The 22,583-nt window shown below is 54.6% G+C and overlaps 1 protein-coding gene across 2 annotated transcripts in view; it reads right to left on the minus strand.

The window, feature by feature from the left end:
• SHB (SH2 domain containing adaptor protein B) overlaps positions 1-22,583 on the minus strand; it is a 137,856-nt gene that overhangs the window by 17,520 nt on the left and 97,753 nt on the right. The window contains exons 4-6 of one of the 2 annotated variants that reach the window (XM_029201532.1): positions 15,974-16,145; positions 9,839-9,958; positions 3,274-6,035 (exon numbers count right to left, since the gene is read on the minus strand). In XM_029201532.1, coding sequence (XP_029057365.1) covers positions 5,912-6,035; positions 9,839-9,958; positions 15,974-16,145 — 416 coding nt within the window. In that variant the 3' untranslated portion in view covers positions 3,274-5,911. Of the gene's footprint in view, positions 1-3,273; positions 6,036-9,838; positions 9,959-15,973; positions 16,146-22,583 lie in introns of those variants that run through there. The other variant, XM_029201531.1, reaches the window with a different exon arrangement.

Below are 22,583 nucleotides of genomic sequence, written 5' to 3' on the forward strand. Positions count from 1 at the left end.
ACCCACACTCATACACAGCAAAATATCATTTTTATAGCTTTAGCGTTTGAACTGTGGGAATAAAGACGAGAGCTGTAAAATCTGACATCCAATTTTATAAATCTGCCGCAAATACCAAGAATGTTTATGGAGAAAATGGGAGAGAAAATATAGTGTTATGGGCTCAGAAGGGTAATAACCCTGGGATGAGAGTCGAGACATCTGGGCTCTGCCAGCAACTCGCTGCGGGACCTTGGGAAGGTCCTTTTCCCTTCCTGTGCCTGTTTCCCTCATCCGAAAGCCAGGGTCTTGACCTGGATGATTCAAGACCCTTCTGGCTGCAAGGGCCTGAAGGTATGGGGAACAGGAAACCTTGGGATTTTACTGAATGAAGCTGGTTGCTTCCAGCCCCGCCAAATGCCTCTGGGCGGGGGCTGATCGCATTTCCCGGGGGGGGGGGTACCTAGCTGTTAGCAAAGTAAGACCCCCAATACTCCCCCGGGGAAAGCACAAGGCTCTGTAAATAACACCACCTGCATTCATACAGACACTCAGGGTTTACTAAGAGCTTTCCCTTCCGCTATCTCCCTGAGCCTCGGGGCTGAGGCTCAGAGACGTGAAATAACTTGCTGGGTGACCCTCGTGGCTGGTGGAAGCAGTGGGGTTCAGGCCGTGGTCCTCTGGTCCCTGACTGCATCTTTCTCCATGTTGCTGTATCTGCTGATGGCAGATACAAGGTCTGTATCTGTCACCATGGCCTGTCCTTGCTGTACCCCACATGCCCTCTCAATCAAGCCATTCCCAGATGGCTTTTGCAAAAATATTATTAAATAAGTCCTATTAACAAGATGTTAGAAATGTGATTGGAAAGAAATATTTTTCTCATTTGAAGAGACCACCCAGTGCCTCAGAAGGGAAGCTGTCCCAGGGCACAAGAGGCTTCCTGGCAACAGTTGGAACGCCTCCCATGGCAGGCGAGCCTTACGGAGAGATTTATGGGGGCTGATATGAGATAATTAAAAACCAGCTGGAAATGTAATCAGGGTGGCTCTGACTCTGGAGGGGACCAGGGAGCTCTCGGGGGAGCAAAGGGCAATGCCGTGTGCTTGGCTGGGAGGGGAGACGCAGCAAGTCAGGAAGGGAAAACCCAGCCCATCAGCAGGCACGCTGGGCACTGCCAGGCTGGTGGGTGCTCTGGACAATGGGTTGGCAGTGTGAGTGTGGGCACCCCTTGCCTCTGGTTTTGGGCAGCTGAGTTAGGATGAGTTTCCTGGGTTTTTCAAAACCATTCCAGGTCCATGTTGCAGCTGGTGGTGCCACCACTCACCCAGCTGTTCAGGAATCTGGATGAGGCCCCTGACTTCTCGCTCTTTCTCACCCTCTTCAATTCTACCAGGACACGGCCTCTGTTCTACTCCCACTGCCCTAGTCCTTCGCTGAGCTGTTGCAGCCTCCTCAGCAGCCAGCGCTTCACCCCCATCTGCCTTCCAGACACCTCCACGGTCAGACGGGGTTTCTGCAAACCTGTCTCTGAAGTTCACTGTTTTCATTTAGTCTCCTGCACGGGGCGTTGGAGGAGCTCCTAATTGCACCACTTCCTTTAAACCTTTTAGAAGGAGAAAACACGTCGCACACTAATTGAGCAGAAAGTTCATTTTCCCTCCATCAGTCCTGAAAGGATGTGAAATCCTCTGTGTAGTGACAGCAAAGAGGCAGACGGCCCCTCTCCCCTGCCTGCCCTTTGTCTCAGGCCAATGCAAATGCTGCCAAAAAACAGGGCCTGGATGGGAAGCCGGGAGGCAAACAAGCTTCTTCCTCTCTCTGGTCTCAGTTTCTCCACCTGTACAGGGCATTGGGCCAGGTGATGTAAAAGGTCTCTTTCTGTTCCCTATATCCCAAGGTTTCTGCTCAAGTGTACTTAATGTATGAGAGCTACTGTTCTGGACCAGGTTCTGGTTCTTGTAATCGACTCATAATGTCTGAAGATGTGGAGGGAGAGATAGGGGTCAGCAGGACAGTGAGGGGGACAGAAAGGAATGCCTGTTGAAGTGGTCATCATCTTCAGGTACTGATCAAAAACTGGGAGATCAGGGAGGTTAAGTGACTTACCCAAGGTCACACAGCCAGAACAAGGGCAGTCTGGATTTGACTCTAGCCCTGTGATTTGAGTCTCAGTCATAACAATGCAGGATTTTCTCAAGTTGCAGCCTGCATAAATTCTAAAATCCCACCACCATAAAGGGGAGTAGCTGCGGGCATGGACAGATCCAGACAATTCTCAAGGCTCTGGACCACACCAAGCTCTTTCCTCAATAACCCATGGCTCTCCAAAGTCTGTAACAAAGACAGTGGGCTACCACTCACTTAATGCCTGCTGGGCACATGCCAAGCACTTCACGTATATCATCTCTTCAGGAATACCTCTGTAAAACCATTTTATAGATGAGGAAATTGAGGCTCAGAGATGTTAAGTCCCTTTGTCCAAGGCCACCCTGCTAGTAAGTGGTAGAGCTGGGGTTCAAGAGCCCAATCCAGACTGATCCAGAGCCCATGTCTTCTGCTGCACAGAGCTGCCTCTATCCTGGGGAGATGGGGAGGAATTAGTGATGGGATATATTGAAAACTGTGGATTGGAAAGTAGGCAGCTTCTGTCCTCCCGGGCTGCTGTTTCCTCAGAATGGGCAGCTCCTTACCCTGCCCATCCCCAACCGCCTCAACCCTCCTCACTTCCCAAGGCCCATGTCAAAACCCCTCCTCACTCCACCCCTTCCTGCCATCACTGTCTGCCTGGAGTCAGTCAGCTACCCCGGTGCCGGTCTGCCTGACCCCCACCTCTCTTCTGTACTCCCCCTTCTCCAGCCCTCACACCCCGTTGGCAGCTCAGAGAGGTGCAGAGTCACGGGAGCAGGCAGCCAGGAACCCAGGGCCCTGGTCAGCAGAGCAGTGCCCCGGGCAGCACACACCTGCCTTTCTTGAAGCTCTGCTCTCAAGGGCAGGCTGGAGAGGAGAGCAAGTGGTGGTGATGGAGTCCTACATCCTGGAGCAGGAGGTCATGCTGGGCAGGGAACCCAACAATGGCCGGGGAGGCTCTACTGTGATCTGGGGAACCACCCTGGGGGCTTGGCCATGGGAGCAGCCCCCATGGAGCTGAGAGGCTGGAGCCTCAGATGTCGACCCGACAAGGGGTGCTCAGACGGCAGAAGGAAATGAAGTCCGTGCTCCCTGCCGATGATCGCAGGGCGAGCAGCCTTTCCTCATCCCCCGCCCCTCCCCGCCCCGCAAACCTTTATTATTTCTTGCTCCTGGCTGTCAGCAGCAACAAACTAAGATTAATCACTGGCCCGCCTGCCTAGACCCAGACATGCCTACTGTTTGAAAACTCTCTCCCCTACTATATAAATCAATGAGGGGAGAGAAGAAAGAAAAACAACTCTAAGAGAAATGTGCCCCCAGCGCCCCTGGAACGCAGCCCATCAGCTCCTCTGGCCCTGCTACGCTCACCACCCTCCCAGGAAGCATCTTTTGGGTGAAGACTGGCTGCCCAGCCGTCAGCACAGACCCCCAGCTCCAAGCAGGAACCTGACGGGCCTCGTTTAGCAATCAGAGCAGGAGGCATCTTCTTGTCCCGCTCCCTCCTTCCCACCGCGCTTAGGACTGAGCAGAAAGACAGCTTGGACCTGGAAGCAAATTTACGAATCAAATGCAAGACCCTCCTTCTGTGGGAACAGGGAAGACACTCGCCCGTGTCATCCAGAAGCAGATGTAGCCCAGACGCACCCCGAGGGCGCCTGACCTGGTGCAGCCCTGTCTACCTTGCTGCCTCCACGGCAATTTCTAAAGGCTCCGGGAAAGCTGGGAGGAGCGGAGACTGGCATATACCTGCTGAGCTGCATTAATTATTACAACAACTTCATGAGAGTGGCCTATGTGGCTTTCTAGGTGATCATCAGGGAGGTAAAGTCATTGGCCGAGAACCACACAGCAGGTAAGAGACGGAGCTAGGGTTCGAACCCAGGTATCTCTGGCTGCAGAGCCCATGCTTTTCCCTCTACTTTTTTTTTTTTTTTTTTTTGTGGTACGCGGGCCTCTCACTGTTGTGGCCTCTCCCGTTGCAGAGCACAGGCCCCGGACGCACAGGCTCAGCGGCCATGGCTCACGGGCCCAGCCGCTCCGCGGCATGTGGGATCTTCCTGGACCAGGGCACGAACCCATGTCCCCTGCATCGGCAGGCGGACTCTCAACCACTGCACCACCAGGGAAGCCCCTTCCCTCTACATCTTTAAAAGGGCTGCCCTGGATCTCCCCTTGGGACGTGTGGCCACGTGCTGCCCACCTCTCGGACTGTGCTAGCTCGGGTGGCATGTCTGTGGACATGTCGGGGAGAGGGAGGCAGAGAAGTGTTCCATTTGACACCCTGGTTCATGAATGGTTCTAGAATACAGCTCTGGGGACATGACTGCGATGTTGCTCAAAACCTTCAGGAACGCTCCCTGCCCTACAGGTTAGAGTCCCCAGTTCCTCAGCCTGATGACTAGGGCCACCCCTCTCCTTGGCTCCCATCAATGTCATCTGTTGTTCTTACACAAGCTCTGCACTTCCTGCCTCTGTACCATTCCCTCTGCCTGGCTGCCCTCTCTACCCTGTGCACAGGTCTAAGATCTGCCCAGCCTTCAAACACCCCCTCTTCTGGTTCCTTCCCTCTTTCACAACCCTGAGCATTTTCTGCCTTGGGGAGCCTTAAACACGTTCTATGAGTATCTGAGTTCCCCGTGTAAATACCACTTCTTCCCCGCTTGGGCTATGAACTCCTGGAGACTGGAGCCCATTAAATAACAAGACACTGAAGGGGCAGAGCTTATGGGCTGAGGAAGGCTCCTGAGTGATCAGGGCTGAGTTGTACCCTGATGGAAAAAGGTCAGACCCCAGAAATGTCTCTTGAGGTCAGAATCTGGGCTACACATTTGCAAGGATGCTGTGAGGCCCCTTTGTGAGGGCTCCCTGGGGCCATGTCCCCCACTGGAGTTGGGGCTCTCAGTGCTTAAAGAGAACAGGGCTGGGCCCTTGTCAAAGGAGCAGGGGCATCCCTGCTGAGGCCTCAGGAGGGCCACTCTGTCTGCCCCCATCCCCGGGGGGTGCCCAGAACAGGCAGAGCCTGCCCTGTGTACGAGGAGGCCCTGGCGTTCTCCCTGCCTTCCCGGCCCTCAGCAGCAAAACCTCTGGTCTTTGGAGTCCTGTTTCCCTCATCTTGTCCATATTCCTTTGCAAAAACTCATGAAACTAGAAATTGCAAAGAGTCATTCACAGTCCAAAGTGCCTAAAGAGCCCTTTTAATGAGATTTTTCATCCCTTTCCCCCACTGCTTGCCTTTCCAAACAGTAAACTGTGTTAGAGGGTGATGTTTTCTTGCCAGCTTCTAAACGCTCAACCTTTCACTTCCCCGAGGCTAGAGTGAGTGTAGCAGGGGTCAATGGTTGGTGCTGGGGCCAGCGTGCGTGCTGATGGCTTGAGAGGGCGCCAAGGGTCTGACGCCCTGTCAGGTCAGGCTGGAGAGGGGAAGAGGGAGCGTTCTGCAGAAGGAGGGGATGAGGGCAGTGTTCAAAAGCAATGAGGCAGGACCTCTGCAAGACTGCTTCACGGGTGGGGGCGTCCGCCATGGAGGGGACTTGGATGGATGCGAGGAGGTGAGGGAGGCAGGCGCCATCTTGGATTGCCACGGGTGCGGGGGGGTTTTGGTGAAGGGGCAGGTGGGTGGCAGCTTAGGCTGGTCCGGGGATCTGCCTGGTCCCCACAGTGGGAAGCAGTTGCCATCTCTCTTGTCAGTGTGGTCAACTACCAGCTGGGGAGCTGGTCAGTCACAAATCCCCTCTGGGTCTCAGTCTCCCCAGCCATGAAGCAAAGGGACTGGACCAGGCAGGCCGCCTCTACGGTCGCTTCAGGTTCGACACCGATGACCTTCTGGCCGGTGTAAGGAGTGCTTGGGAGCGGGTGGGGAGACACTGGGCTGGGAGTCCTCTGCCTCCACTCCAGTCTCAGCTGGTCGGTCAGCTTCCTCCACCCTAAGGTGAGAACGAGGATGGTGATCTCTGCCCTGGCCACCCCGTGGGGCTGTCCCGAGGCGAACGCGCAGGCTTTCTAAATCGTGAAGTGCTGTGGATTTGCAGGGTGGAAGTGGGGTTTAAGCATACAGGCGGGTGCCTGAGAGTGGCCCCGTCACTAAGAACTGAGTCTCAGGTCCTCTGCAGGGCGCGAGTCCTGCCCAGGCTCTTCTGCATCTCCAGGGCTTTGCCTAGCCTGTCCCCTCCACCTGAGATGCCCACCAACTGTCCCTGCCTGGGGAATGCCTACCCTTTCTTTAAGGCTTAAGTGTACCTCTGCGCAGCAGCTTCTCCAGACCCTCTCACTCCAGCGCCAGCTCCGGCCCCCAAGGGCCTCTGTGCAGACATGCAAGCAACAAGGCCCAGACTGGGAGCTCTGCAGCCTGGGCCGGGCTGTCCTCTCCTCTGCTCCCTCTGCTGCTCAGCCTAGTGCCTGGTACCAAGGGCTCTGATAAATATGTGCTGAGGGAAGGACGGGAGGGGTGGAGGGCCCTGTCCTCTGGGGCCAGACTCCCCCAAACACTTTCCTCCACCCTGGAATACCCTCATAGCATGACCCAAGGCTCACATGATAACATAGCTGGAATTCCAATGTAAATTTGCACCTCACTCCTGATAATGCCACTCCCCACCCTACCCCCACCAGGGAGGCTTCGGGATGTGAGAGTCCCGGGCCCTCCATGGTGGCTGGCAAAGCTAGCACTTGCCCCAAGCAGCCAGGACATTCAGTACCAGGGCAGTTCCATTTGTGGTTGAGGTGATGAATGCTAGGTGTCACTCCCTGGCCGGCAGCCTGACTGGTCACTGGGAACTGAGGCTGCTCTGGAAAACAAGCCCACCTCCACATGGCGGGCTGCTCTGGCCAGCCACGGATGGCCTAGCCCTCCTCCCCACTTCTGGCCTTCTTCAAGAGAAAGCTGACCAGGTAAGACCACCCCTCTGGCGTTTGGGAGCTAATGGCTCCTGACAAGCATGCAAAACTAAACCCTCCACCTCCAGCACCCATGGGCAGAGATCAGTCACCCAAATTGCACTTCCTGATAATGAGAACTGACAGGACGGGTCCAGGAAGACAAACCTGGGCCTGACGGCAGAGTGCTCTGATCTGGGATCCCAGCGCAGGCCCCTGGGCTGCGCCCTCAGTCTCCTCCACCTCCTCCCCTCGCCTGGGAGGTGCAGGGGATCCTGCCACAGCACTCCAAGGACAATGGGTGGCGAGCCCACGGGCAGGGGAACTCCGGAGAGCCAGAGGCACTGAAAAGCATTGATGTAAGAAGAGCAGCGTCACCTCTCATGCACAGATGAGGACACTGAGGCTCAGAAAGGTGATGTGGCTGTCAAGGCCACAAGGCCAGCAAGTGGGGAAGCCCGGCCCCTGGACTATAAGCCTGTTACAGAGCAGAAGAGAATCAAGGCGCTCTCCATCCCGAGAGTGGTCCTACGGTCTAGGGAAGGGAGCAAACCAGGAACGAAAAGGGAATTATGCTCTTAGGACTTTGACAGAAACACTCTTCTAAAGACCCATCGGTGAGCTGGCATTTAGGCCTGTTTGTATAATGGAGGGCGTGGGCTCAGGGCACTGAGGAATGGACCAGGCAGGCACCGCTGGCATGAGTACTCCTGCCACTGGCTCGAGATTCCTTGTGTGCTCCCATGCTGGCGCCTCAGCCCCAAAACATCCTGGGAACTTGGGAGGCTGTTTCTTCCTTGCAGGCAGGGCTGTGGTGGGGTCACCAGGGGCCCCAACGTCCAGCCAGGCCTGCCCAGTGCAGGGGCCCAGCACGCGCCCAGTGAATGAACAGAAGTGCGATGGGGCCCTGGCCCTCATGATGAACGACTGGGCCTGGCACGGGGAGCCCCACCCTTTTCTCTGTGCATTCAATCAGCCCTCTCGGGAAGACGCCTCTGGCCTGGTCCCAGACGACAGAATTCCAGGAAGAATGAGATCCACTGAGGAACTCAGAGATTGCCACAGCGTGATGACAGTGAGGAAGCCCAGGGCGTGGGCAGGCTGTCTGGGTCACCAGGGAGAGGTGGTGACACAGGAGTCCCATCTCTGATGTCACTTGCTTCTTTTACCTCTTGCAGTCCAGAAAGGCACAATTCACCTTGAGGTGGGAAGGTGAAGATCTGGAAGCATCATTCATGGGCACCCGGGTTGCTAGGTTACCTCGAACAGTAAGGGAGGGAGGGGGCTGCATGGAGCAGTGGGGAGTTGAAGACCCCCTGGTCCCAGGCAGCACAGCCAGCGGTGTGCACCTGACCCCACCGTGGCCCTCTGGCTTTGGCCGCCTCCAGCCCAGCCACGGTTTAGTGTATTGAATTTTCCTGGGCTGCAATAACTGGCCTGATTCTTTAAGCTGTCAGGCCTGATGGTGGACGATGAAGCATGCATGTGCCGTTTGTCCTGGGTGCCCTCCCAGCTGCTTAGAAATCCCCTCCATGTCCTCCCTGGCAAGGCGGTTGTCCAGCTCCTGGTTGCACACCCCCAGTGATGAGATACTCGCTATTTCCTGAGGCAGCTTTGGATCGTTCTGATTCCTGATTGGCTCTGTTAGAGAACTGCGCCTCTCACTGACCTGGAATCTGCCTGCCCATAACTCTCCCATCTACCACTTCTGCCCTGATGTCCTTGAGAGATCTGTGGTTCCCCCAAGTCTCCACACACCCTCCCTTCTCCAGGCGGACTTCCAGTGCCTCTGCTTCCTGCCCAGGCTCTGCTCTGCAATTTGTCACTGTCCCTCTCAGGTGGGGTCAGTCCTGAGCAGAGAACACAGGCCAATCTCTCTCTCCTTGGCTGCACTGACCCTACTGACTACACCACCCGGCCTGCACGGGGCTCTCCTGACAGCTGCATCCCAGCAGGCCCTCTCTCTATCACATGGCCTTGAACAATGGTGAGTAGAGCAGAAAGGAAGCAGGCAGAGGGCTGCACCACTCCTGATGGTCTGTGCTGGCTGAAGGGCCTGGGTTTATACCCCAGTTCTGTCACTAATTCTTTAAATCCGTCCTCTCTCCAGGCCTCAGTTTTCCTGTCTGTAAAATGGGTTTCAGACAATCCGCTGGGTTCCATCCAGTCAGTAACGGCACTAAATGATGAAGCCCTCAATCAAAAAACCCTTTTCTTATGGCAGGGCCACCTATCCTGAAAGCAATGGCCTCGTATCCAGAAAGACCTGACAGGTGATAATGCCAGCAAGGTTCTTCCTGGCTCTTCCCAGTGTTCCTCACAACCTTTGTGTGACACCTAAAAGTGAAAATTTCCCAAACAGCAACCTAGAACGTAAGGAAAGGGTGGTTCTCACGGCGGCAGCAGGAACAGTGGGGAGTCAAACACCAGGCCTTGAGTACTGGCCCTGCCCCTTGGGCCAGCCATGGCCCCTCTCTGAGCCTTAGTTTCCTAATCTGCAAAATGGGGACAAGATGTTTCTCATCAAAGTGCTGTGTGAGGGTTGAGAGAGGGATGAGGCATGCTACGCACTTCGATAGTCCCTGGCTCACCGTACGTGTGAAAGCTACTCTTGGATATTTAATATAAATTCTAGGAAAATGCCCCCCCTCTTTGTGGGGGGCAGAAACAGAGGACATAAAAACTCCTCTGTATCCCAGAATAAGATCAAATTGGAAAAGCGAGGCTTGAAATAACTCATGCTGGCAAGTTCCCTTGGGGGACACTGGCGGGTCTTTCTGCCCCAGACACTGGGGCCAGGCCACGCATCGCTGGAGGCTGCTGAGGGCCCAGGAGGTGGCCAAGGTGTACTCACTTCAGGGAGAGGGAGTAGTCGTGCCTGCTGGTCTGGCTGTTCCGGACAAGGTAGCTACACTCCTTGCAGAGTCGCAGCAGGTTCTCCGCATCTCCTCTGCTGATGGCTCCGTGATACCATCTGCGGAGAAGAGACGGGGTCAGAACCCAGCAGGGACGGACCCCCATAGCTGACACCCTGAAATCCGCTCCTCCCCGACGAGGCTCAGCCTATCCGAGGGCAGCTGTCGGCGTCCCGGGCCTCCTTGTCACGAGGCAGTGCATGTGCGTTTGTGTGTGTGCGTGCATCTGTGCACATGTGTGTATCCGTGCGTTCAGTCATTTCACTAGACATCGACCGAATGCCTGCTGCACGCAGGTCCTGGGGAGAGAACAGTGAGCAGACCCGCGATCTCCTCGCCATGAAGCCTCCGGTCTAGTGTGGAGGCTATGGAGGAAACGAAGCAGGGTTGCCTGGCTTGGAGCTGGCGGGAGGGACCACTATTTTAAGCAACTGCCAGGGAAGCCTTCTGCAGAGAGTGACATTTCAGCGTGAACCTGAAGGAGGTGAGGGAGGAAGCCACGAAGGACAGCAGCTGGAAAGGAGCGTATCTGGCAGAAGGAAGGGCAGCAAAGGCGGGAGTGCCTGGCATGTTTTGGAAACAGCAAGGAGGCCAGCGTGGCTGGAGCGAGGCAAGGCGGTGGGGTGGGTGCTGAGGCCAAAGAGGCCACGCAGCAGGGCCGGCTCGGGGGCCTTGCGCGCAAGGCAATGCGGGGACTCTGGCTTTCTCCATCTGAGTGACACAGAAGCCGTCAGAGGGCGCTGACAGGAGGGACACGTGCGGGCTCTGTGACATCTGTGGGACTAGTGGGCGGTGCTCATCACTCAGGAGAGCAGGCATTTGGGGTGGGGGGGGGTCACACCAGTGCTCCTGTCAAGTGCATCTGGCATCGACTGGGCACGTGGAAATCCCAGTGTCACTGCTTCTGGACAGCATGTGGTGAGTGGCAGAATCAGAAGGGAGGGGTGCAGTGACAGATGCTTGACTGCAGAACAAAAGGGGAACGTTGATTTTCAAGACTGAAAGAGCTGAAGGTACAATTTCAGTGGCAGAGTGAGGATCCTAAGATGCTGACCAGCGGGTATACTCAGAACGGGTCTCTGTTTACGTGACAGTCTCTGAGGGGCTGGATCAGTGGGAAGGTGGCCAGAGATGGGGTCAGGAAGAGAACCAGGGGTGCTGGATGGTCAAGGATGGATCACCCTTTGGTCGCTGAGTCATAGATGCAGCTCTGCCACTGGCCAGCCAGGCAGTCTGGGGCAAGTGGCTGAACCTGGGTACACCTCGGGGTTCCCTACCAAGTTAGGATCACTCCACCCCTGTTTTGGGGTTGTGAGGATCAAATGGGACGATGCATTAAAGGGCCGGTGCACAGCCTGCAATGGGGTGAGTTTCCACAAACGGCAGCTACGAGCATCAGCTGAAAGAGACTGAACTTGTTGATGGCCAAGGGTCACTTCCCCAACTATCACTATTTCAGGCTGCTGCTCCCCACGCAGACTACATTTTAAGCTCCCAGGTGTATGGGGGAGGCTGCCTCCTGGACCTGCCCAGCAGTGCCCTGTGAACAGTAGCCGTGAAAGTTCTGGTACAGACATTCTGCTTGGAGAAGAGCGTCGCACTGCCTTTCTCTGCATTTTCTGCCGGTTATAAAAGGCAGTGCTCTGAACAGTTAGCAGCAGTGAGGATGACATAATTATAACCTAAAAAAAACCCAACCAGCTCTAGGAAAGCAAGGACTGGAGCGTGAGTATGATGTGAGTATCCCCATCCAATGAGCATGGGACCGGGCCACTGATCGCCAGGAGGTGACCGCTCACCCTCCCAGAGACGTGAAGGCTCAGGATATGCTTAAGAAAGGATATATGACTGTGTTTGAGAGAAGAGGTTAGACAAGAGAAATTTCACCTGTATAACACAGCCCCAGTGAGCTGACAAAACGCTGTTTTATTCGGAAAACAAGTTTCAGATATTTGAAGCAGAGCCGTCCTCAGGGAAGGCCTAGAAGTGGTCTCCAGGGAAGTGCTGTCCGCATCTGCCCCCTGAACACAGGACAAGCAGCACTAAGGGAGGTGGTGGCAGACAGGCCTCCGGGGGCTCTGGATCCTCATTAAGGGTAATCCCTGGTGGGTAAACAGGATAAGCTGCTGGTTCCTTCCCCCGCTGCTCCAGTCACTCCACACAGAGAGAAAGGCAGGGGACTCAGGGTCGAGGATCAAAGGAGAACCAGGAGTTTGGGAGAGATGGAGCAAAGGACACTAGACTGGAGGATGGGGAGAGGGCAGCCAGGATGGGCCTGGGTGGTCCTTGGGGTTGGGGGGCACGGCTGGGGACCAACCCCTGCACCCGAGGAGGCTTTGTCTGGACTGAAAAGAGATTCCAGGCAGCAGGCCATCTTGGGGATGTGCTGGACTTTGCAGAGCTGGCCACTCAGGCCAGAACCATAGGGATTAAGAAGACTCAACCATAGCCATCCAGTCCAGCCAATATCCATGAGCTCATCCAATATTTACTCACCACTTACTACACCCTTGATCTCACAGGACCGATGCAGGGAGATGGAGAATCAACAAATAGATTCAGGAAACAATGTCAGATAGTGACAAGTGCTATGTAGGAATATTGGGTTTGTGAGAAGGCAGTGACTGGGGCAGGGGAGGTGCTTACTGTGGAATGAATGGACAGGGGAGGACCCCAAAGAGATGGCATTTGACCTGAGAATCTGCACTGTGAGAAGGAGTCGATCACGTAAAGAGCCAAAGAAAACACGTTCTCTGCAGAGGAACCAGCAAATGCAAAGGTCCAGAAGTAGGAATGAGCTTGGGGTGTCCACGGAGCAGAAAGGCAGCAAGAATGGTCCAGCACTGTGAGTGTGGTGAGTGGTACAGGATGAGGGTGGAGAGGAAGGCAGGGTCCAGTTCCCTGAGGCCTTGTGGGCCAAGGGAAGAAGTCTGGTTTTATTCTAAGCATAGGGAGGGCAATGAGAGTTTTAAACAGAGATGCTTAAGAGATACTTGCTCTGGATGATCTTACAAAAGGTTAGCCAGGCTTCCCTGAAGAGCGGCCAGAGGGGAAATGAAGCAGGAGACGAGAGAGGAGGCTTCTGCAGTGGTCCAGATGGGAGGACCTGAGATAAGAAGATGGATGGATTCGGGCTGTGTTCTGGATGGAAAACTGGAAGAACTTAGTAATGTACTAGATGTTGGTATAATGCAAACAAAGGAATCAAGATGACTCCAGGGTTGTGGCTTGGACAACTAGGTAGATGTGATGCTGTTTGTGGAGGTGGGGAAGCTGGGGAGGAGGGGGTGTCCAGGAGAAGATCAGGAGTCCAGTTTTGAACGTGTTAAATTCAAGATGCCCATTCGTCAGCCAAGCGAAGATTCCACGAAGGCAGCTGGACGTAGGAGTTGGGAGTTCTGGGAGAGCTGTGGGCTGGGGAAGCGCACTGGTGAATCACCACCAGCATCCTGAGACTACCCAGGGAGAGCATGTAGCTGGAAACTGAGCCTCGGACAGTCTAACCTTCAGGTCAGGTTGAGGCAAGGATCCGGCGGGGGAGGCAGGAGCGAAACCAGGAGCAGAGACTGTCTCCGCAGGAGGGAGCCGTCTACTGTGCTGGCTGCCACAGAGGTCAGAGCAGGTCACCTGGTGACCCGGGCAGAAAAGGGATGCAGATTGTGGTGGGTGAGAGAGTGGCAGGTGATGGAAGGGAAAGACGTGCTGACACGTGGGAAAAAGTTCCCAAAGTCCCTCTTTGGGGACTTTGTCCATTGAGTGGACAGCTGGCTATTCACTGAGCACCTACTATGTGCCAGGCACTGAGCAGTGGTGACCCAGCCAGGTTCCTGCCCTCATGGAGCTTATGTTCCCAACAGGGGCCAGAGCCAGAGGGGGATGTCCCGTCAGGATTACTTCTTCATTTGCTTTAAGAAGTTCGCAACTGGCACATGTTCATATGCTGATGGTAATAATGACGCAGGACGGAGGGGGCGGTGGGCTGCCTGACGAAGGCCGGGAGCAGTTGCCCTGAGTTCCTGAGCAGCCTTCCCACCGTCCCAGGAGAGCAAGCAAGTGGTAGGGGTACCCGGGCAGATGTGTGACTGTCCACCTTCAATAACCCTCTAAGACTGGGGCACATCCCTCAGTGTCCCCATGTTCCCTCTCCTCTGTGCTAGGGTGGAGAGAAGTCGGGCCTTGAAGGGGCCCCCTAATCTCTGAGGCAACACCAGTCCAGGTGGGGGGATACAGTGAACCTGGGTCCTCAGGCTCCGCCGGAAGTGGGATGTTATTTAAGCCCATCTCTCGGGTGATGAGGCAGGGTCTCCAGCAGGCCAGAATAATCCCAGAGAGATGAGACGGGGGCGGGGGTGGTGGTGGTGGTGGGAAAAGCCAGTCATGACTCTGGACTTGGCCGAGGGCCTTGTTGGGTGGGAACGGGAAAGGAAAGGCAGAACTGCCCTCAAGGGGCCCATGAAGTTCCATCTGGGAGTGGGAAGAGGGTAGGCTGGGCCGCTGACCCCAGGCAGTGATACAGTGTGGAGGGAGGAAGCACAGGGCCAGGAATCAGGAGATGCGCACTCTAATCCCAATCAGGCAGACCTGACAGTGGCCTTGACCTTCTATGAGCCTTAACAGTGGCTCCATGAACTGGTTGCTGAGACTGACCCAGGCAGACCTGGTCAGGATGCATGCTGAATAGCTCCCAACTCCCAGGGATCTCTGGATCATATTTTGTTTGTTGATTAAAAAGCTCACAGTTTGATCAGAAATAAGCAAAACCTGCCACCCAATCTGTGTGGCTGTGAGAAGTGATTAACACAACACCCGCTGGGAGCGCACCCCACCTCCAATGTGCTTGATGTAGCAGGCGCAGGGCTGTCACAAAGGAGGCTGCAGCACACGCTTAAAAAGGGGCACAGGAGCACATGACATCATTCGGAAAACTCTGCATCCTGCTCAGCAAGGGAGCATTTCCTGTGAGGGATGCACTGACGGCTGGGTGAGACCAGAATCCCCTGGGCGGAGACTAACATAGTACATAACGCACACAATGAAGTCTCGTAAGGAACCGGCTTGGTGTCAGCTAATCTCTTGGCCTTACTGAGTGCCTACTCCGTGCCGGCCATGTGCTAAGGGTGAGGGGGAAGTGTATATGACAGGAAAGTGAGGGGAGAGTGTGGGGTTGAGTCCTGGAGTTCGAATCCTACCTCTGCACTCTGAGCCGTGATATCCTAGCCAAGGCTCCACCTCTCTTAGAGCCCCGATTTTCCCATTCTGCAATAAGATGATCACCCCCTTTATCCCACATTCGCTTGTTAAGAGGATGATACACCTGACGGTGCCAGCACAGGATCCAGGACGTGTTTTATTAAGCTCCTGGAGAAGCTCGCTCTAGGGTAGGTACGTGGAATGATGAGAAACCGAGAAAGCAGTCTGGGGGCAACTCAGAGTGAGCGGCAGATGGGATATGGGACTTCATCCTGGCGGTGATGGGGAGCCACTGAAAGTTTCAGAGCAGAGCAGGGATCTGACACCCCAGAAGAGAAGTGAGATGGTCATCATGGTCAAGGGGAGGAGCAGTAAACACTGACCAGCGGTGTTGAGGAGAAGCAGGGAGGGAAAGGGGCAGCAGGGATGGGACTTGGACGCCGATTAAAGCTGGGAAATCTCTGGGGAAAACCCAAATCAAGAGTGTCCAGGCCTTGCCCAATTAATATCAAGCAGATGTGGGGCAAAACCATCACTACAAAAAAAAAACCATCACTACAGCTATAAAAATAAATCTAATATATAATTAGGCAGCAAGATTTAGTATACATTCAGCTTTTCAAAAACTCACTTGCTGGATGATGAAATTAGAAGGGAGCATATAAGAGTGAGGGGTGCACCATGTGGACAATTTCACAGAACTTCCTACTAGCCAACTAAAGGAAGGCAGGCGACACAGCGTGGAGAGACAGGGCCAGAAATCAGGAGACACGCACTCTAGCCCCAATCGGACAGACTTGACAGTGGCCTTGACCTTCTACGAGCCTCCACAGTGACTCCATGAACTGGTTGCTGAGACTGGGCTTTGCTCCCTAAGAACTTACATTTGCTTCTCCAGTGGGACAGCAGGATCCACTCTCTCTCCCAGGATCCCACAGAACTCGGGGCTCCCATGTTTGATGGGCTTGAAGCCCCCTCCGGGAGCTCGAAGCTGGCGCCGCCGGTCCCGGGAAGGCGAGGGGGATGACTGCCGTTTCTCACTGCCATTAAACTGGGCTGTGGGGGAGAGAGAGAAAGAGCACGGTTACCTGGTTACCCAGAGCTCAGCTCAAGGAGTGGCGCATAGTGGGGTCACGGTTGATGGTTCTCGTTGGGGCTTTACAATTTGCAGGCAGAAGGGTTCCAGGCAACGAACAAACATGGCTCAAAAGACGTGGGCTTCCTAAAACGGGACAAGCATGTGCCATCAAAAACAGACGGTGCATTCGAGAGGCTGGTTGAATCCCCAGAGGCCACTGAGCTCAGCCTTATCCCCAAAGGAACCCTCCTGCAACCTCCATCAAAGGTGACATGGCACTCCCAGAGGGGGCACAGTCCCCTAGACAGTTCCTCATTTTCTGCCAAAAACCTGTCTCAAAGTGGCTCCTCTCCTCCTCCCATTCTCCCATCCCACCTGGGGTGGCACAGGCCACATCTTGCCCCCTTTCTCCTAGGACAACCCTAGAGAGTTCTAATCGAGGGTCATGTTGCATCACCCAAGTCTGCTCCTTGTCCTGGACCCAAGCACCCAGGGGAGCCTGGAGCAGTGTCCGGCACAGTGGAATGGGTCCTCCAGTGTGCCTTCCTCCCGCCCTGCACCTGTGAGAGTGTTGTTCACCCCACGGGCTGGGGAGGATGCCTCTTGAGGGCAGGACCCTGGAGACACCCCACAAAAAGCAGAAAATACTGAGCTAAAACTGGAGTTGCCAGAAGTGTTCCTGGAGACTGACTAGTCCACCTTGCGAGTTATCTCTCTGGGCTTCAATTTCCTCACCTGGAAAATAGGGATAACAACCGCACCCACCTCATGGGGTTGCTGTGAGGATTCTGCCAGGTGGTGTACAGCCATCTTAGAAGAGCGCCTGGCGTGCAGTTAGTCTGTGCTCAGTCAATGCTATTATAAATATTTTCTTTTATTATGATTTATATTATTATTTTTATTATCATGTCTGCTCAGTGTGGACACAGTGCTAAGCACTTCACAGAAGCTTCCAAACTGACCTGAGTCCCCCCCCGCCTAAGCTGGCCAGTGACTGGCTGTGTGCCTTGGCTAAGCTGCTCAACCTCTCTGAGGCCCCATTCCCTACCTTACCAGGCTGCTGGGGAGATCACATGAGGGACTGCATCCTATGGGCCCAGCATACACAGAGCGCTTAATAAGCTGGGCCAGGGCCTGTGGAACAATGTTCCCAAGGCCACATCAAGGTGCAGGCCCACAGACACACAATGGTATAAAATCTCCCCCCACCCAGCAAGCGTGGATGTGGCCAGCTGGCCTCCAACACCAGCCGCACGGCAATCAATCTCACATTCACAGAAGATGCTGGGAAACCCCTGCCCTGACAGTGGTGATGTGCTGTCCACGGGGACGGAGGTGAATGAACCTGTTGCGTGTCTCAGGCGCGGAGCAAGATCACGCATCAGGACTGTGAAACATTTCCATCCCTCCAAGACACTCTTCTCTGTTAATCACTACAGAAAACAGAGGGAAGGGGCGAGGAGGTTCCTGCCAATGGAAGGCCCTGAACAGGTTGGACGCATGTGTATGTGGTCACTGTCATGACTGCAGTGGGGTTCAGCAGGCTGTCCACCCTAGACTCTCATTCACATGTGCAAGGCACAGTTCAGGGTTGGGGAAACAGCAGTGAGCAAAACAGAAATCCCTGTCTCTGGAGCGCAGGGTCCGAGTGAGGAGAGACAGACGACAAGTGAAATGAGTCAGATCCACAGCACACCGGCTGGTGCTAAGTGCTCCAGAGAAAACAAAAGCAGGACAGGCCGGGCCTCTTGAAGGATGGCATCTGAATAAATGACTGGAGGAAAGGAGGGCCGAGCCACGTGGACATCTGGGGGAAGGACATCCCAGGGATAAGGAAGAGAAAATTCAAGGGCCTTGAATTTAGGAACAGGCCAAGGGTGACAGAGAAAACACAGCCCAGGGCAACTGGAGGGATTGGGGGGGGCGGGGTTTGAGGCTGAGGGGAGTGGGAGGGAGCAGGGCCAGGTGGTGGGGCTCTGGAGGCCTTGGGAAGAACTTCGGTTTGAGAGAAATGAAGAGCCATTCTGATGTTCTGATGGCGGGGAAGCCTTTTGACCTGGCACTTTTTTTTTTTTTTGCGGTACGCGGGCCTCTCACTGTTATGGCCTCTCCCGTTGCGGAGCACAGGCTCCGGACGCGCAGGCTCAGCGGCCATGGCTCACAGGCCCAGCCGCTCCGCGGCATGTGGGATCCTCCCGGACCGGGGCACGAACCCGTGTCCCCTGCATCGGCAGGCGGACTCTCAACCACTGTGCCACCAGGGAAGCCCGACCTGGCACTTTTTAACAGGATTGCTGGACTGACAAGGGATAGAGGACGCGGGTATATGGGAACTCTCCGTACTTTCGTCTCAAATTTTGCTGTGAACCTACTTAAGAAAAAAATTGTGAATTAAAAAAAAAGAGAGACCAAGATGGAAGGGGAGCAAGGCCGAGCAGAGAGGAAGCTCCTGCAGGATGGGCTGGCATGGGAGAGGTGGGTGGAAGTGACCGTGAGAAACCAGATTCCGGCAGAGGCACAGGACTGGTCTGTGTCTTCAGGCTGGAGTGAGAGTGAGACAGAAGATCAAGGTCACTTACAGGCTTTTGGCCTGAGTGCTGGAGGATGGGGCTGGCATCATCCAGGTGAAGAAGACTCACAGAAAACTCTAAGCTCCGTGAGAAAGCAGGATGGAGGCCAAGCTCCAACCTCCAGACGCCCACAGCCTGTGATGCCAGGACTGGCAGTGTGGAGTAGGGGCAGAGCGAGGACTGGCTGGGGGCTCCTGCCCTCGTCTCCAGCTACGGTTCTGTCCTGTGTCCAACCACAGGGACAGACAGCAAGATGGCAATGACCTCAAGACCCTTGTAGGGAATACGTCCTGGGGTTGTGTGTCTGAGAATGGCCTCCTCCATTTGGCTGATGAGCTGGGCTTTCACAGTGGTGATGGGGGTGAAGCTCAGAGCCGGGGCCCTGGCACACGTGTCACCACGGGCCCTTCCCTGGCTTCCCAGCAGCCCAGCTCCCCCACCAGGGCTCCCACTGAACCACACCAGCCCTCATGGCAACCAGTCAAATGGGGTGTATGTTCTGGGAGGGGGCGTGAGGAAGAGGTGAAGCAGATTCTGACCTGAGCCCCCTAACTTGCAGAGCCCTGGACGGGTGACCGTGGGCAGCGGTGAGCACTGCGATCGGGTAGACAGGTGAGGGCCTGGTCACCCTTCTAAAGAGCTGAGACTTGATCCTACGATGGGTTGAATGAAGGAACGCCATTCTTCAGACTGGGCTTTAGAGACCTCTCTGACTGCGGAAGGAGGGTAGGTTTGGGGGCAACCCTGGAGGCAGAGAGACCAGTTAGGGAAGGCTGAATCCCTCAGTGATGAGAGGGGTGTGGGAGGCGACTCCAACAGGACTTGATTACATGTGGGGCGAGTCAGAGAAGACTCCTGTGTGATGCCACACTGAGATGGAGATCGGGGCACAGCAGGGGAGGGGGTCAGGGAGCACAGGGCCAGTGTGTACTTTCCCATGAAGCCACCCCTCTGCTAACTTTCTGATGTCGGGAGTGGAGAGGAGGCAGCTCAGCAGGCCTCTGGCCCCTGGGGGTGAACAGTGCTGGAGTGGGCAGAGGAGTGGGGGTTGGGGACAAGGCGGGAGATGAGGTTCTAGGCTTAGTTTTGCCACAGGCAGAGGAGAGGGAGAAACCAGATGAACTGTAAGGCACTTTCACCTCTGACAACTTGGGTGTTCCACCGGCTAAAATCAGAACTGGGGGCTCTCTCCCAGTATACAATCCCACGACACACCTCCTGGCACAGAAGGTGAAAAGAGAGGCATGGAGCATGGAACACCGATCATGGAAGGAACCCAAGCTCTCACGACCAACGACCTGGCAACCTGCCTAGTCTCAGATCTCACCAGGTCCCTTTCCAGGCCATGCTCTCTGCCTGCATTACCAGGACACCCTCCCCTCCCCACTGTCCACCTGACTGACTCCACTTGCTCTTCAGGGGTCACCTCTTCCAGGAAGCCTTCCCTGGCCTCACCTCCTTCCCAGACTCCCCTTGATCTCAGCCTATGGTACCCTAATTGCCAGTTTCCTTGTTTGGCTCCTCATGAGCCCCTCAAGGGCAGGGGCTACACCATACTTGCCCCTACCTCCCATCCCTAGAGCATGCCCACAACATAACAGGTGTTCAAAGAATGACTGAATGAAGAAACTTAATGAGCTGCTGTTTCACTGGGGAAAAATATCGGTTTTCATACCAGATAAATTGGATAAAACCTAATAACGTCCCAGTCAACACTGTAAATCCCCACTGAATTAATTCATACATTCGCTTGCAAGCTTAATAATATAGCCATACATTTTAGAGGGAACAGGTGGTGATGAATGACAGGCTTAATTAGGCAAATCATTCCACCTGAAGTAAAAATATACAAACTCCAAGTGATTCAGCAGCACAAGAAAAAAAAAAAGTTAAGAACAAAAGCTCCAAACACAACTGCTTTCATTCCTTCTAATTAAGCTTCCCTTTAATCTGCAATTTAAAAAGGCAATTCTTTTAATTTAGTGATTTTCTGCAAAAGGTAAAGGAAGACACAGCCCTCAAAAGAATATCTGCATTTAGAGAAAAAATATGCCACCCTTGTGAGTTGTTAGAATGACAGTAACTAATTAATCCCACCTATAGGCAATTACAAACAGAAGTCAGAGTTTTGAGGGAGGGAGGGGAGACTCAGGCGGGCAGGGCCAGGCCTCTGGAGCCCTTTTGCCTTTGGTGTGATGATGGGGACCGGTACCCTGGTGGCAGTGGGAGAAGTGGCCCGGTTGACAGCTCTAGCAGCCTGTCTCCCGAGAGGGTGAGGTGGCGCTTCGTGATGTCCCAAATGTCCTTCCAAAAGCTCTGGTCTAATGACACGTCTCATTCTTTAAGACCCAGCTCAGATCTTCCGGGAGGCCCTTCCTCCCTGCAGATTAGTCTCTGCCGCTGGTGGTCCCCTTCCTACATGTATGGTAGATTTTATACCAATCAGCCTTGAAGCTGGGTCCTTGTCAATGACAGAAGACGGCATTTCCAGGCGCCCATGTGAGCTCTAACCCTCACAACAACCCTGCCACCCTGTGGGCAAGGGAGTGGGGGCCCAGAGGAGGGGAGGAAGAATTCCTCCAGGGTCTCAGAGCTAAGGAGCGGGGCTGGCCGGGCAGGAGCTGTGCCTCACTCATTTAGTCTTTGAAACGACCACCACCTGTATGAAGTCTAGAAGCTTCGAAGGTCTGGCACAAAAGTCCCCCTTCCACAAAGCCTCCCCTGATCCCACCTGCTGAGAACTACCTTCCTCCTGGGCGGCTCATGGCACTTGGCCCTTCTCTTGTAGCTCAGTGGGCCCCCAGCCAGCCCGGGTGTTCTGCGGGGGCAGCGCCTGGGATTTACTTTAGGCCTCTTTTTCCTCTCCAATCTCTTGTCTGTCCCTAAACTGACTGTAGTGCTGAGCATAGAGATGGTGTTTAGTGAACGTTTGCTTAGATGAAGTAAATGTGTTCCTTCAGGATCTGGCTCCTTCCTGTTTATCATTCAGGGCTGGCCAGAGAGATCAGGTTCCAAAATGCCAAAGGGCCTCTAAAGCACAGCTCTCTGGGCTCAGAAACTCTTGCTGGCTCCTACTTCCCTGGGACGGAGAACTCACTCTGATGCTTGAGGTCCTCTGTGACTTGGTGACAACCTGACCTTCTGGATGCATCTTCCCCTAAAAAAACCCCTCCGGGTTCCACACCCAACCCTAGGCTCCAGTCACAAAGAATGGCTGGTCCCCAATCCATTATCTGCCTTTCTGCCTCTAGGACTTTGCTATGCTGTGCCTGTCCGATAGAATCCCTTTCTTCACTCTCTCTGGTGCAAAAGTCCTAGCCATTCTTCAGTTCAGCTTTAATGCTACCTCCTGGGGGGAAGTTTTGTCCTAGACACCCCCCCAGGTGGAATTCCTTTCTCCTCTTCTGAACCCCGCCTCCCCTGTCTGTGCCACTGTCTGACCCCGCGCCAGTCTGTATTACAGTGCATTATGTAGGTGTCTTCTCAGAACGGGATGGAGATGGGGCCTCGTGCCTCAGCCTCTTCTGAACTCCCCCATGCCTGACACACAGCCCATGGGCTGCAACAAGGCCAGAGAACAGAGGAACTGCAGCGGCTCAGCATCATGGAAAGGACGTGGACTCTGGAGTTAGGAAGATCCGGGTTTGAACCTTGCCTCTGCCACTATTGTGTGACTTTGGGCAAGACTCTAAACCTCTCTGAGCCTTAGCTGCCTCTTCTGTAAAACAGGGCTGACAACACCTATACCATAAAGGATTGTGGAGGCGGTTAGTAACAGATGATGTACCAAAGTCCAGGCAGGCCCCCTGTATGTGGTGGTCCCTTCTCCCCATGGTCACATCCATG

The sequence above is a fragment of the Monodon monoceros genome, unplaced genomic scaffold (assembly GCF_005190385.1).
Source record: "Monodon monoceros isolate NGI ecotype Baffin Bay Population unplaced genomic scaffold, NGI_Narwhal_1 Super_Scaffold_5, whole genome shotgun sequence".
Lineage (NCBI taxonomy): Eukaryota > Metazoa > Chordata > Mammalia > Artiodactyla > Monodontidae > Monodon > Monodon monoceros.